Genomic DNA, 13,739 nt, shown 5'->3' with positions numbered 1-13,739 from the left:
GTTGGGCCGAAGGTTTAGAGGGACGGCAACGTCTTGGTAGATATGCTCTCTGCATTTTTATGTTATTGCTCGCACAGTGCTCTAGGAGATGTGTAAAGGTAACGAAATCTTCTTGTATCCCATTCCTGCTTTGAACATTTCCATAAGTGATGTCGCCCAGTTTGAACTTCGGTTGTCACAATGCTGTCTCTTCTTCAGGGTCTGATATCACAGACCTCTGAGCCCATCGCCTTTAGAGATCAATATTTACTGTTTTTAAGCTTAAGATTTGAAGCCTGAAATGGGAGAGAAAAAAAACTCGAACTCATTGTGTTGTGTGTGTGAACGCGTCATCGCTTGTAGATGACGTAGGCAGTGCTCATGCTCCGTGCCACAAATGAGAGCGAAGCCCGGGATAGAGAGGGAGGGTCCATAACCGGCGTCGGTTTTCATCCTTAACAAAATCAACCAGCCCCACCGTATGTAGTCACATTCGTGGCGGAACTTTGAATTTCAAACACTTTTATTCAGTAAAACTGGTAAGTTTGACTACTTTCTCACTTTTGTTTTCGAATGGGGCTGTGTTGTGTGTTTGCTTCATGGTTTGTTTTGAGCTGCATTGATTACTTTTTGGGGTAACGTACTCATGAAACGATCTGCATTTTATATTGCGCTTTTCAAGTCAACGAAGACTTCCCAAAGCGCTTTACCCATTCACACACACTCACACACCAATAGCGTGGCCGTGCTGCCATGCAAGTCGCCAACCTGCTTATTGGGGGCATTGGGGATTCAGTTTCTTACCCAAGGACACTTTGACATGTAACACGGAGGAGCCGGGATTCGAAACTGCGATCTCTTGACCTCCTGAGATGTCACAGATAGACATTTATAACGTATTCAACCTGAAGTGCACCAAATACGCTTTAAGAATAGTATAGAATAGTTTGTTTCGTCCGTGGCCATAGTGTGATGCGTTCATATGCGTGTTGCTGTGGTGCGTTTAAGTTTAACAGGTGTATAATGATTCATCAAGGAAACTCCTATGTTGAGAATAAGGTTTATCCACAGACTTGTCACTGAATTTTGAATTGATGTCTGCGTTATATTCTAAATGCGAGTTGGTTTTTCTTCAGTATCCCGTTGCAGTCCGCGTTTGTACCTAAAACTGTCAAAGTAATCATAAGCATTAAACACATTATTCGACATTGACGCCACACTCTTGTCGTCAGGGGTTGGGGTCGGTAAAGCCCGTGGCTCTAGTCTACTATATCCTTTCCAAATACGTCACCATTGTGGTTCTAACACTGGTCGGGACCTATAAGCTCACGAGCTATGTATGGCTCTTTTCATGAGAACATATGGCTCGGAGATAAAATAGAAATTGCGTAGTTTTTTTTTATTATAGTCAATTGTAGAACTGAGATAATACTTGTGTTTTTGTCCAATATATATAGGACACAATTTTAACTAACGTTAACAGTCAAGGTGTCGCCACAACAGACCCCGTTTTGTCTGTAAATCGCTAAATAATCCTTTATATGGACGCTCATTAAATTATTTATGTTCCTTGTTGAAACACTTTATGATGAAAAGGCACAGAAGAAACTTTAAACCAAAATAAAGTCTTACCAAGAAGCTCTAGCAAAGCAACTAGAGCAATATGATTGAGTAAGCGATAGGAATGGACGGAGCTATTGCCAGGGCGCACACACTCTAGTTGATTCGTCCAGTGCTGACTGCACTGGAGGTAAATTCGTTGTTTTCCTTGTTTGCAGAATTTTTGGACATCTTAGCAAAATTACTTTGCATGCACCTTGTTTTGAAACCACTATTTTAGGACAAAAATGACAATGACAGTCAAACTGTGCCTCACACATACACTCATAAGTAACTGCGGGAGGGAGATTAATTTTAAGTGGTATATTTATATTCATATGGGACACAGGCTCTGGCATAATTATTTCATAGATTTTATAAAATCACCTAACATCAAAAAGTGAAATAAAATGCACTGAAGAATTAGCTTTTGTCTGGAGAGCAGATTTGGCGGTTTTGTTTAATTGTGTCTTAAAATTGATGTGGTGACTGTCTCGGGGAAAAACAATCAAAATACTTTTGATTTTATGGTTCTTTGGGTCAAAAAGTTTCCTGGCCCCTGGTTTAGTAGTACGTGTAACATGTATGGCAGGAGCAAGCAGTAGCTTTAAAGGGACTCTGTGAAAAATGGAGGTCTCCAACGTGGTACTCGTGGGAACCAGGTAGCCCCGTAAGAACACCTCTGTAGCCTGCAGACTGGTTCTGAAAATAGCTCACCAGTGTTGGGTCATTGTGGTTTTCTGGTAAATTTTATTTCCAACTTACATGATGGTTTTAGGGGTGGGTTTATTTTCTAATAATTGCAATATGGTAACAACATAGTACTAACATTAGTTGTTATTTTAGAAATGTTTATCAATGGTAGCCCTTCTTGCAAATCTTAACAAAAAGTAGCTTTCAGCATCAAAAAGATTGGTGACCCCTGGTGTAATTTTTGACCACTATATGTCGCTGTATTGTGTACTGCAACCGAAAACGAGTGCTACAAAGCACAAGGAAGAGTACAAACTACGGGCACCCAATGTGACCAAATTACACTATTTTTCATCTCACTCTTTTGCCCAGCCTTCCACAAGGTTTTTAGTTTTTGGGCGTACCGGTAGCAGAAAGATGTCAGACAATATTGTAGCTCCTTATAGATGGGCCTCTTGTTGTGTAGAATAAATACAAATTTTTCGACATACGATTATTTAAATGAATGCATGTTTATATCAAAGTCTATGTATTTTTGCTTATAATTCAAATCAGTTTTCTTACTTTAAGAGACGCTAAAAAGGACACACTCTCCCTTTTTAAATCTGATTGAACTCAGATTCCGCCAAGGAAGATGCTGAACTTGTGCGTTGCTTGCTGAAATTCCCTAAAAACAGGTGGTTATGGAACATATTTACAACGTAAAGCGAGGGCGTACTGGTGGAGAAACCTTTTCGGAGGACTTTCTTGCTCAATTTGCCTCTGGATTTTTAACTTTGTTTCTAACCACCCACAATCTGTGAAGCTCTACCACCGCACCCCTACAGCCCTAACGCTGAGTACCGACTCACCCTAAAGATGTGTACCAACCCTTCTGTTCACCCTTTTTACCTCTGACTGTTCACCAACCCAACCCATAAACACAATTGTTAAGATTGCCAATGACACTAACTTGTCTGGCCTTGAGTCTGATGGGGATGAGGCTGCGTACAGAGAGGAGCTGGAGAAAACGGTATATGTATATGAAAAATTAACACTAGACTCCACGAATTCCTTGGAAGTTATATTCCACTTATACTCCATCGTCAATGGAGTCTGTGTGGAAAGACTCCACTCCTTCAGACTTTTGGGTGTGCACTTCTTCGATGACCTCTCCTAATCTGTCAACACCAGACCTATGATAGAGAAGCCCAACCAGTGACTCCACTTTTTAAGAGTGTTCAGGAAAAACAACCTGGAACGGAAGCTGGTCTCCTCCTACAGAGCTACAGTGGATAGCATTCAGATAGTTTGGTATGCTGTGAGCGTGGCTGCAGACAGGAAAGAGTCTTCAGCACAGCTCAGAAAATCATGGGCTGCTCTCTGCCCACTCTAGAGGAAAGCTGCAAAGCCTCTTTGCCCTGCTGTTGTCTGGCAGACACTACAGACCCCTTGAATGAAAACACTAAACAGCTGAGAAACAATTTCTTCTCCAGGCTCATTTCCATACTAAACAAGCACACACGAATGTGAAAAATGTATATATCTTGCTCTTGTATATCAATATGTTTACTCATATTTTATTCTTCTACTCTTATTTTGGGAATATGTTGCTGCAAATGTCAGTGCACTATTTCTCATTGCATTACAACTAAGGCTAGTCCAGAGGCACTACCTTAGAAATATTCGCTTATTTATCCTAACAGTAATTTCAATTTTATTTTTTATTTGAATTATTTTATTGCATATTTATGCTGGAGTGCTCTCTTTGCTCCCTGTATTTTTATCAATTAGAGCATATGGAGTTTGTTTCACATAGACAATATATCCGATATGCTGTATCTTAAGCTTTTGGTAAAAATGGATATCGTGACAAAAAATGCTGTGTTTGTTTATTTTTTAAAAACTTTTTAAATCTTTGTGGTAACCCCAAAGTTCAAGTACATTGGTGAAATTTATTATATTACATTATTTTTTATTCTCTTAATTAAATGTTTGGTGCCACATTTTTGGGGGGTGGAGTGGAGAGGTTATGCTGGAGAAGGAATAAAATTGCAAAGTGCTAAGTGTCTGCCAGATGAACTTGTCAGTGACACCAAGCAACACCAGTCTGGGTCTATCTTTGTGATAAGGCACAATCGAGTGATTGTGCGTGTCATGCATTATTGCAAAGGATACACTCAGTCCCTCGTGCCATTGGTGATAGAGACATGAACCTCTTGCCTAACAACGGCTAAGCAATGGCAATGAGACCAACAAAGCATGAAATTGAACCCCTTATTTAATTCAACTCAAATACTTCACATAAGTCCAAATTTAAAAGGGGTTATTTGTTTATTTAAAAAAAAAATACAGAAGGAATGAATAGCATAGCAAAGCCTGTGGTCCTAGTAATCATTTTGTTGCTTGTCTTTGTTTAAACACATGTAGTATTATTTTTTTGCTCCGCAGTGAAATAAAGAATTTCAATAGAGCCTTGAAAAGGGTTTGCCTTGCTAAGAGACTTGATGTCTCACAAATTTTATTTATAATACCTATTTTAGAACATGATGCCATTCCCCTTTTGCACATTCTATACTTTGTTTAGGACATTGACTAGTCTACTGCTTGCGTTCGGTCTTCAAGCATAAAAGTCTTAAAGCTCGTTTTATCTGGGAACTTCCAGGGAGTTTACAATGACGGCCAACTTCAACTGGCCTTCTTGCTCTCATGTATAATCTTCGATTAAGTGGATGAATCCACATTTATCCTATGTAATTTGAGGGTCTCAACAGATGGATACATGCTACTATACTGTTAGTGTTAGCTATAAGAAGTACCATAGTACTTGCTGTCACTTTGTCTTTCAATTTTCCCAGTCAGGCCAGGCAACTTTACCCCTTTACGTTCCAACGCGATAAATTCTGATCTTTCAGTGTTAAGGAGACTGGCACATGCTGTTGTACCTTTTCACTGATAACCCGGGCTACTGATTTCATGACAGTAAACTTAAGGTAAAGAAAAAAAAGATGGAAAAGACCTGATAGATATCCAAAACTTCTGGTTCTTTAGAGGATGTCTCAAAAATTTTCATCATTCTTTATATTCCTATCTAAGCCTGCCAATATGTAAAATAAATAAGAATAAAAGTAGTGCTGTGCTGTACAAAGTCGACACACTAAAGGACCAGCACCTACTTACAACACAACCTTTTGAACGATTCTTAATCAATCCATGTATTTTTTAGTTTCTGCGTGTATTTTCAGAAGATAATAGAAGAGCAGCATTTGGAACAATTAATGTTTTGTTGCTAACACATCTAATGCCGTATTACACTCAAAATATTTACGACAATAAAACAAGACAGCTGTAAAAATGAGTGTTTTTTTTAAAGTAAACCTTGAAATGTGTGCCAGGTATCTACCACATTGCTACCTCTTGTTATTTTTAGCATGAGTCTTATGTAATAGATGGAAAACAAAAGCGCTCAAGGTTGTGGGAGTTTTTCAATCCAATTAAAGTTACATCATGCCATTAAAGTGGGTTTTTGTTTTGTAAGATGAGATGCTATTTTTAGCAGTGTTAATGTGCCATTCTTGGGATCTTTTTGGGTTAGGCCCATCACCCGATTGCTGACGTTACATGGTTCACGTTTCCCTTAACCGCCTGGGTCATTGCTGCTTCATTGAGGACGTAACTCTGGACAGCTTTCTTCAGTGCTGACAGTTCCTGGCAACTTTTTGGATCATGGCAAAGTTGGCTCCTGTCCATTTCTTAATGTTGTCAGTCCGGTTGTTTTTCTGTCTTCCTCTCTTTCTGCCCTCTTGGACTGTGCCCTAGAGAATGATCTTGGACAGTCCTGATGCTCTTGTGACGTGACTATACACTACTATACTATTTTCGTCCGTGCACAATTAAGAACAGTTCTTTGTTGGGTCCAATGTGCTCTCTGATGGTGTTGTGCACCATCATTTCATTCGTCACATGGGCTATTCTGGCAAGGTTTTATGGTTCTGACCAGATATGGCAGGGACAATATGATAAAATTTGGTGACTGGTTCAAGTTTTCGATGGTTGATGGTAATGTTGGTGGTGACAACTTGGGGCTTGTTGGTCTTTACTTTAGTTTTTTCTGTGCTGATTTCTATCCCATACTGGGTTGATACTATGTCGCAGTGATTGACCTGATCTCTGAGTTCCTGTTCTTATCCTGCTAGCCCAGCAATAGTAATAGTAATAATAATCAGCAAAACAAAGGTTAGTTACGTGTCCCCCAATGCTGACTGTACCTTCATGTTTGTCCTGGGCTTTAGTCATAATCCTCTCCAGGATGATGTTAAATAAAAATAGGGAGAGAATGCCTTGTCTCACACCGAATGGTTGCAAAGCACACTCCAGTGGTCCTATTGATCAGTACCGCAACGTTGGTTTTGGCATACAGCTTTTCAATGGTCTGATCCAGTTTCTGGCCTATGTTGTACTTCTGCATGGTGGCCCACAAAGTGATTTGCCTTATTCTTGCAAATGCCTTATTGAAATCTACAATGACTTATTAAATGAATAGAGGTTTCTCTTGTGTTGTTGAAACCTCTCTCACAGAATGCGCAAATTAAAAATCAGTTCTGTGGTGCTCCTTCCCTCCCTGAAATCTGCTTGTTCCTCTGGTGTTTTCAGCCAGGGGTTTGTCTGTTCAAGAGGACCTTTTAAAAGTACATACACAGATGAGGCTATTACACTACATGAAGCATACCTACTTGTAATTCATAGCATTTAACATGTCATGAAGGTTACCAACATTTGAAATAGTGCATTATTGAGATGCAAAACACATATCAGAAGAGAAATAGTTGGCTACAGAAAGAGTTTTACTAATAATGCATGTGAGAAGTGTGTTCAGTGTTTTCCCAGCAAGTGAGTCATTTACAGTCAGGGGTGAGTGTGCTTCTCCTTCCTACTATTTTTTCTTTTTCTTTGCTTCTATCAGTCATTTTGTTTTTTCTCCAAACTTTCCTTTTCATTTTGACTTTCACAGTCTGTGGTGCAATTTCATATTCACAATGTGACCTTTAGGGGAGGGATCCCCAATCGCCAACAAGGCCTGATGTATGGAGAAATATTCGGAATATCTATTGTTGCGTGGCATTGGATACAGAAAACGGACAACAGAGAGTTAGTCTTACCTACTTTTTTATTGCAGGTATAAGGCTTACTGTTGCCTGGAACCACGGCAATCAAGCAATAACCAGAGAAAGCAGTGTTTCCCACCTCTTGTTATCTGTGCGCATCCTCTCACTCCTTCACAGACATACACAGGCTCGCCCCACCTCTTACTCATCCAACCACATTCACCTGTCCCTATCAAAGACATTCAGTGAATGCAAAAACTGATTTAAATAGAATAGCAATAACATTGCGGGGTCTTTACTCAAAATATCCGGTCACATACACATAGGTAACTAGGCATGCTCCCACCTGACAATGTAGTATAATACACCTGGATGTTAGGGTCTGGTGACTCCTAACTCTAAATGTCGTAGGATTATTATTATGTATGTATGTCTATATGTATATACATTTATGTTTATTCTTTGCAATGGGGGAAAGAACAAAACCATGCACGATTGCCTGTTATGTTAAATGATTTTGTCTATCAATCAAAAATTAAAAACAAATATTAATAATAAATAAATCCAATAAAAAAAATCAAATAAAAAATGTAGCCTCTATTGGACACAAGCCAGTGTCCTACTTGCGCCGGTTCCAAGCCCAGAGAAATGCATGGTTAAAAAAAAAAAACAGCTTTGGCGGTGCCCCCTCAAGATTTCTTAGTGTCCACTGCTCGCCTTGGTGGGTAAACCCAGATCCGGTTCTGACCACCAGGCCGCGGACCAGTAGAGGGTTGTGGGTCGTTTGGTACCAGGCCGCTCATTGCTTATCATTGTTTTACTAACACCAGTACGGTCACACCGAACAAGAAGTCGATTTAGGTGGTGCATTTGAATTAAAATCAGTTTGGTTCACACGGGTGTGGGCGGTTGCCTGTTGAGCGGTGCAACCCTCACGTCAGAGAAAGGATCGCCAAACCCTGAAGATACAATGTGGGATTGATAAAAATATCAACCCAAAAAGTATTTTAATTACCTTGCAGGTTACATTTCTCTTATTTGGCTCCCACTGAGTACAATGGCCATTACTTCATAGTAGAGGTTGGTTATATAACAATATTAAATCATCAGGACGTTACCGAGATTGTTATTTTAAAAAACGAATACCCATATATTTATTTTTCTTTCTTCTCCGCTATCAGTGATATGTTTATTCACATATTTATCTTTTGGGTTCCATTGTGCTTTTTTATTTATCTTAAAATTGAATAGAGCTCTGACTCTGCAGCTCTGTTCAAAGTGCACGTGAGCACACAGACACACTCTCAAAGCAGCTGCTGTCTAATGAGATCTGGAAGTCCATTTACAGGCGTGCCGTATTGCTCGCTAAATGGCTTCTTCTGTGAGGACAGTCAGATTTGTGTTTTGTTAATGTGGAAAAATGATATTGTGAAAACACGATATTATTATAATGACTTCCATTATCAACAACAACAAAGGGTGACGGGTGAAACCAGCAAAAGATATGAAAGGAGCTTTCCACTTTTGGCCGGTTGAAATCTGTGCTAAAGTGCCAATGCAAGAAGTAGGTAAAATTATTGTGCTTTTCTTGGATTTGATGGTTACTGTTAGACTCCATGCACATTTGATACCTTACCATTTTGCATGTTTACACTATCAAATTAAAACCTGTCCGGAAGGCATTTGTGTCTTTACATGCAAGAAGTGTCAGGACCAGAACAGAAACAGGACCCACTTGCGTGACGTTTACCACAAGTTTTATTGAAAGAGAGTGGAAGGGCTGCACCCACGATCCGGTGTTCGCTGGGCGCGGGAAACAGATCGCTCTCGGATTGTGATCAGAACACGCAAGTGGATCTTTTGTAGCGAGCGATGGCAGTGTCAGGGGCGGAAAACTGGTCGGTAGCCGGGAGTGGGAGAGCAAGATGTGGTCGGGGTCGGAAACGAGTCGTAATCCAGAACGGGAGAGTACACGTAGTCGGGAACAAAAAGGGGTCGTAAGCTGGGACGAGAGAGCAGACCTGATAGAGATCCGAATGAGTTGTAGCCGGAGACAAACTGGAGCAAAAACGGGACAGGCGGGGGTCAGTGTCTAAAAAGGCTTGCCTTGTATACACGGAGACTCGCAGACGGATTGGCCACGGGGGACTGACAGGACTGGGTTCAAATAGTGACAGGGTGCCAATTGGAACCCGCGTCGGTTGGCGCCAAATGAGTGGGCACAGGTGATTCACATTGGTAATCATGACAAGAAGAGTGGTCCGGAATGAGCAAATTTGTCCAAAAACAATCCAAAAATAATTGTGAGAAAATCGAGATTGTATTTTTATTTGAAAAAATGAAATCAATAATTGACATAATGTTTTGCCATACCCCCCACTCCTATTTAATCTATGTTTGTCTGCATTTTGACTTACTCTAAACGTGTTTTATTAAATGTTTCTATATAGATCATATGTTCCTCCAAGAATATATTGAAGAAGATGAGGAACCACCTTTGCTGCTCAACTATTCTAATTCTGACGGTAATCCTGTGATTTTCACAAACGCAATCTTACTGTATATTATACATACACACAGTACACGCTGTTGTCTGAAAATGTTCTTATAATCTTATACAAGTGGAACCTCTTCTTACGAGCTTAATTGTTTCCAGGACCGTGCTCGGAGCCTGTATTGGTCGACTCCCGTCATCTCAAAAGTATATTAGTAAAGTCTAAATAGCCATAAAACACATCTTCCTGATCAATAAAAGCACATTCAAAGAGTAATTATACATAAAAAAAGATTACTAAGATGATATTAAAGGAATAAAATAGGAGTTTACTATGAGTGTGTGCTACAGAGGAAGGTTGCCACAAGGAGTCACGAAGATCGCATACCTGTCAAATTATATGTTTGCCTCGCATGTGTATGATAATTTTCCATTGTGTACGGCATAAAATTTTTTTCATGGTTGGTTGGATCCCTTAACCTTTAGAGTCGTAGGGGCACCATTTCCATTGGGGCACCGTTGGTGTGTCTTAGGCAAGTGTAGCCTGGTGGCGCCCATCTCTATCTCGATTGTTGTTGCTTTTTTTTTTTTTTTTCCAATCTGACCAATCTCGTCATGCCCATTTTGTTTTTTCAGGATTGTAGCTGTTGCCTGAAGTAGACAAGAACAACATCGTAGATGTCTAATATTGAAACTAATTCTACATAGTCTGTCTGTCAGTAAATAAATGCCACGTAGTTTTTTTAAGGTTTATTATCGCTCAATAAGTACAATTTGCAATCATTAATAAAAGGAGCAATCGGCAAAGTTTTACAGGTATGACATCGATATGTAAGCACTTACTCTAAACTTAAAAAAAAGTTACATTTACTTTACAAAAACACACACAGCATTTGGGCAACCCATTTTTTTCTGCTTGTAGTGGTTTGCATGCACAAACTGTAAGAACTGATGCTGGCGTTGAGAAGTCACAAGCGGTGAACAGTCTCGAGCGATCTTTACTGATAGCTTCTGGAACTGCTAGTTAACTGGATTTTCCTTCGCATAGTGAGCAAGATCTTTGTTTAAAAAAAAAACTCGAATATCGAAATTCTTGTATTTAGGGGTTCCACAAAAAGAGGTAACATTGTATACATATACATATGTGTAAATATACATTAATGTATCTATGTATATACAGTATACATGTTATAAATTCGCATGTATATTTACATATATATGTATATATACATTTTTATTTATAAATGGAACTAAATTTTGAAAATTTTAAGTGTTCTTTTTCTCACCCATGTTTTTGTTAATTTTGTGAAGAGTTTCTGTAATGTGCATACTGCTTTTCACTGCCAAAAAGTTTATTTACAGGAGAGGTTTGGAATAGTTAAATCTGCAAAATTGTTTGTCAAAAGAGAAATACAGTTTTAATGTAATAATTTGTCGCAATTTATTACGTTTCTCAATCTGCTTTGTTTCTTAATTTTTTAAATATTTATATTATTAGCTGCTGTAGAGATTGTGTGTTTTTTTAAGTGCTAACTATTTATGCAAAAGTTTCAGTTACTCATAAAATTGCCTGAATGTGTATTTTTTATTAGGTGTTTGGCTGTCGAGGGACTGCAGCAGTGAAGTGTCCTCCGGGAGTAGGATGCATGTGTAATAAATGTCCCACCGGCGAGGAGCCTTCCAAAGTGAGTAGAGGCTCTTCTTTGCAAAAAGAAAAGTTTTTGGGTGAAAATGCTGTGTTCTCATGTTGTGTAAAATAAAAAATTAAAAATTGACCTATAAGTATTTAGAAAGATGCACGTTTACATGATGGTTCATGTATTTTTGCTTATTATTCAAATTTAGGTTTTTTAAATAAATGATTTTTTTTCGCCACTAAGAGGCGCAAACTAATACACAATGTCCTTTTAAAGTGAAAACTATTTTCTTTACTTGTATTTCTGTTCCGACAACAATTTCCAAGGAAATATCTGTTAGAGGATATTACACTGAACAGAGTTGTGTTGACTGTAATACATGCCATAGATGTGTATTCGGTAACAAAACTTTATATGCCATGGCATCATTCGAGGAACACTTCGAATAAGTCATTGTTTCTTTTAGTTTGTTGACTGTATTTAAGCAAATGTGATTTTCATTTTTTCATAGGGAATTTTGTCAGTGTTAAATATGAGCAGAGTTACATCAGATATGTTTTTGTAATTGGGATGCAGTGTGAATACAATTTAGATAAGGTTCATGTGCTATATCAAGGAAAATCCTTGCATCCATAACCAAACTGTAAAACTAACTGTAGCTGTTCTCCCAGACCAGTGCTTTTAAATTCATCTCTGTCATTCCCCCCCCCACCGCGACGAAACATAGCAATGTTTATGAAATAGTTTTAGGTACGCCTCCCAGGGGGCCGCGTCCCACTATTTGAAAAACACTGACCTAGACTCTCCAAAGACACTGTTTTCTAAAATTTGCAGTTTTCCAAATATAATGGAGTTGTATTTATTTGGATAATGTTTAAGAGCCATATACAAAGTATATATACTGTTTTTTTGTGTGTGTCCGACCAGCCTTGTGGACAAATAGAGAGTGGGACAGAGGAAGTGCAGTGTCGGTCATGCCAGACAGGAACCTTTTCAGACTCATTCGACTCTGAGCTATGTCGTCCACACTCCTCCTGCGTTCTCCGCAGGAGAAAACTGGTTGCTCCGGGCACTGCAAACTCTGATTCTGTGTGTGGAGAATGTCTGCCTGGGTAATTATCCCTGAAATATTTGTGCACGATAGTTGCATTTTGTTGTCTAACTGCATCAACTTAGTTTTATCACAAGAGGCCTAATTTCGATTAATTATAATATGCTATGTACTCAGCAAAATGTTGCAACGTTGTTTGTGTGGTGCTTTGACGAGCTTTTGCTAGCAGCACGTGACAAAGGGAAGATCCAACGTGATGAGTGTTTAGAAAATATTTCATGGATATTTTTCTGGATTAAATTCAGTGATCCACAGTATAAATTTCAAGGCCAAAACGATCGCCACAAGGTCTAGATACTAGATTACTTGATCCATCAGGTCAATTTTTAAGTCAAAATATCCATCACATGGTCAAATTACTAGAACATGCACCACTGTTGGAAATGCAGATTTGTGTTGTATTTCCTTTTCTCACAATATATGTTCAGTGAACATTTACTGGATAGTTCCAAAAATATAAGGGTTAGAAAATTCTGTGGATTGCAGGTATCAAATTGTTTGTCCAATTTACTATAACTAAAAATTACCTCGCTAAATTGTTATATTTTGTGTTGCACAATCACAATCAACAAGTACATTAGGTTTCATGGAAAGCATAGTGAGCTGGGTGTATTCCATTGGATGATTTGACATGGAATTACCCCATTATATGTCTTTTATTAGTATCTAAGGGTATGAGTACATTTAATTAGAGGTAATATTGGGCCATCCCAGGCCCGCGGGTATTAAAGCCTAACCCAGCCCGATCTACACCAATTAACTCAATATGCAGTACTGAGCCTGAAGCAATCCCGAAGTTTATACTTCATTTGTGAGGACCTGTGAGAAGGAGGGTTGAATCATGAAAACAAATAAAATCCTGTCCTTTGTAAGGTAATCGAAGTTAAACAAGACTTTTATTGTAATTTGTAATAGTTGTTTTAATCACTTTTTCGTGATACGTGTTTTGTGAAAAGTGAGCCAGTTGTTCCAGATATGGAATATGTTTAATCCTGCAATACCCAAATATAGAAAAACATTAAAAAAAACATGCATTCAATACATAGATGATGTTTTAGGAGGCCTTTGGCAATGAAAATTAAATGTTTCCTGTCGGGTTGTTGTATTGATCATCAGAACAGATACGTTCAAATGTTTATACC

At 38.7% G+C, this 13,739-nt stretch overlaps 1 protein-coding gene across 2 annotated transcripts in view; it reads left to right on the top strand.

Moving 5' to 3' along the window:
- Positions 1 to 380: 380 nt before the first annotated feature.
- Positions 381 to 13,739, top strand: part of relt (RELT TNF receptor) — a 28,893-nt gene continuing 15,534 nt past the window's right edge. For both annotated transcript variants that reach the window (XM_088345410.1, XM_088345409.1), the window contains exons 1-4: positions 381 to 518; positions 9,806 to 9,880; positions 11,442 to 11,534; positions 12,414 to 12,598. In XM_088345410.1, coding sequence (XP_088201536.1) covers positions 9,839 to 9,880; positions 11,442 to 11,534; positions 12,414 to 12,598 — 320 coding nt within the window. In that variant the 5' untranslated portion in view covers positions 381 to 518; positions 9,806 to 9,838. The remainder of the gene's footprint in view (positions 519 to 9,805; positions 9,881 to 11,441; positions 11,535 to 12,413; positions 12,599 to 13,739) is intronic.

Source organism: Urocampus carinirostris, chromosome 10 (genome assembly GCF_059441175.1).
Source record: "Urocampus carinirostris isolate Australia breed hairy pipefish chromosome 10, RoL_Ucar_1.0, whole genome shotgun sequence".
In the NCBI taxonomy this organism is placed as follows: domain Eukaryota; kingdom Metazoa; phylum Chordata; class Actinopteri; order Syngnathiformes; family Syngnathidae; genus Urocampus; species Urocampus carinirostris.
The sequence above is the reverse complement of the archived record's forward strand: the minus strand, read 5'-3'. Positions and strand labels throughout refer to the sequence as shown.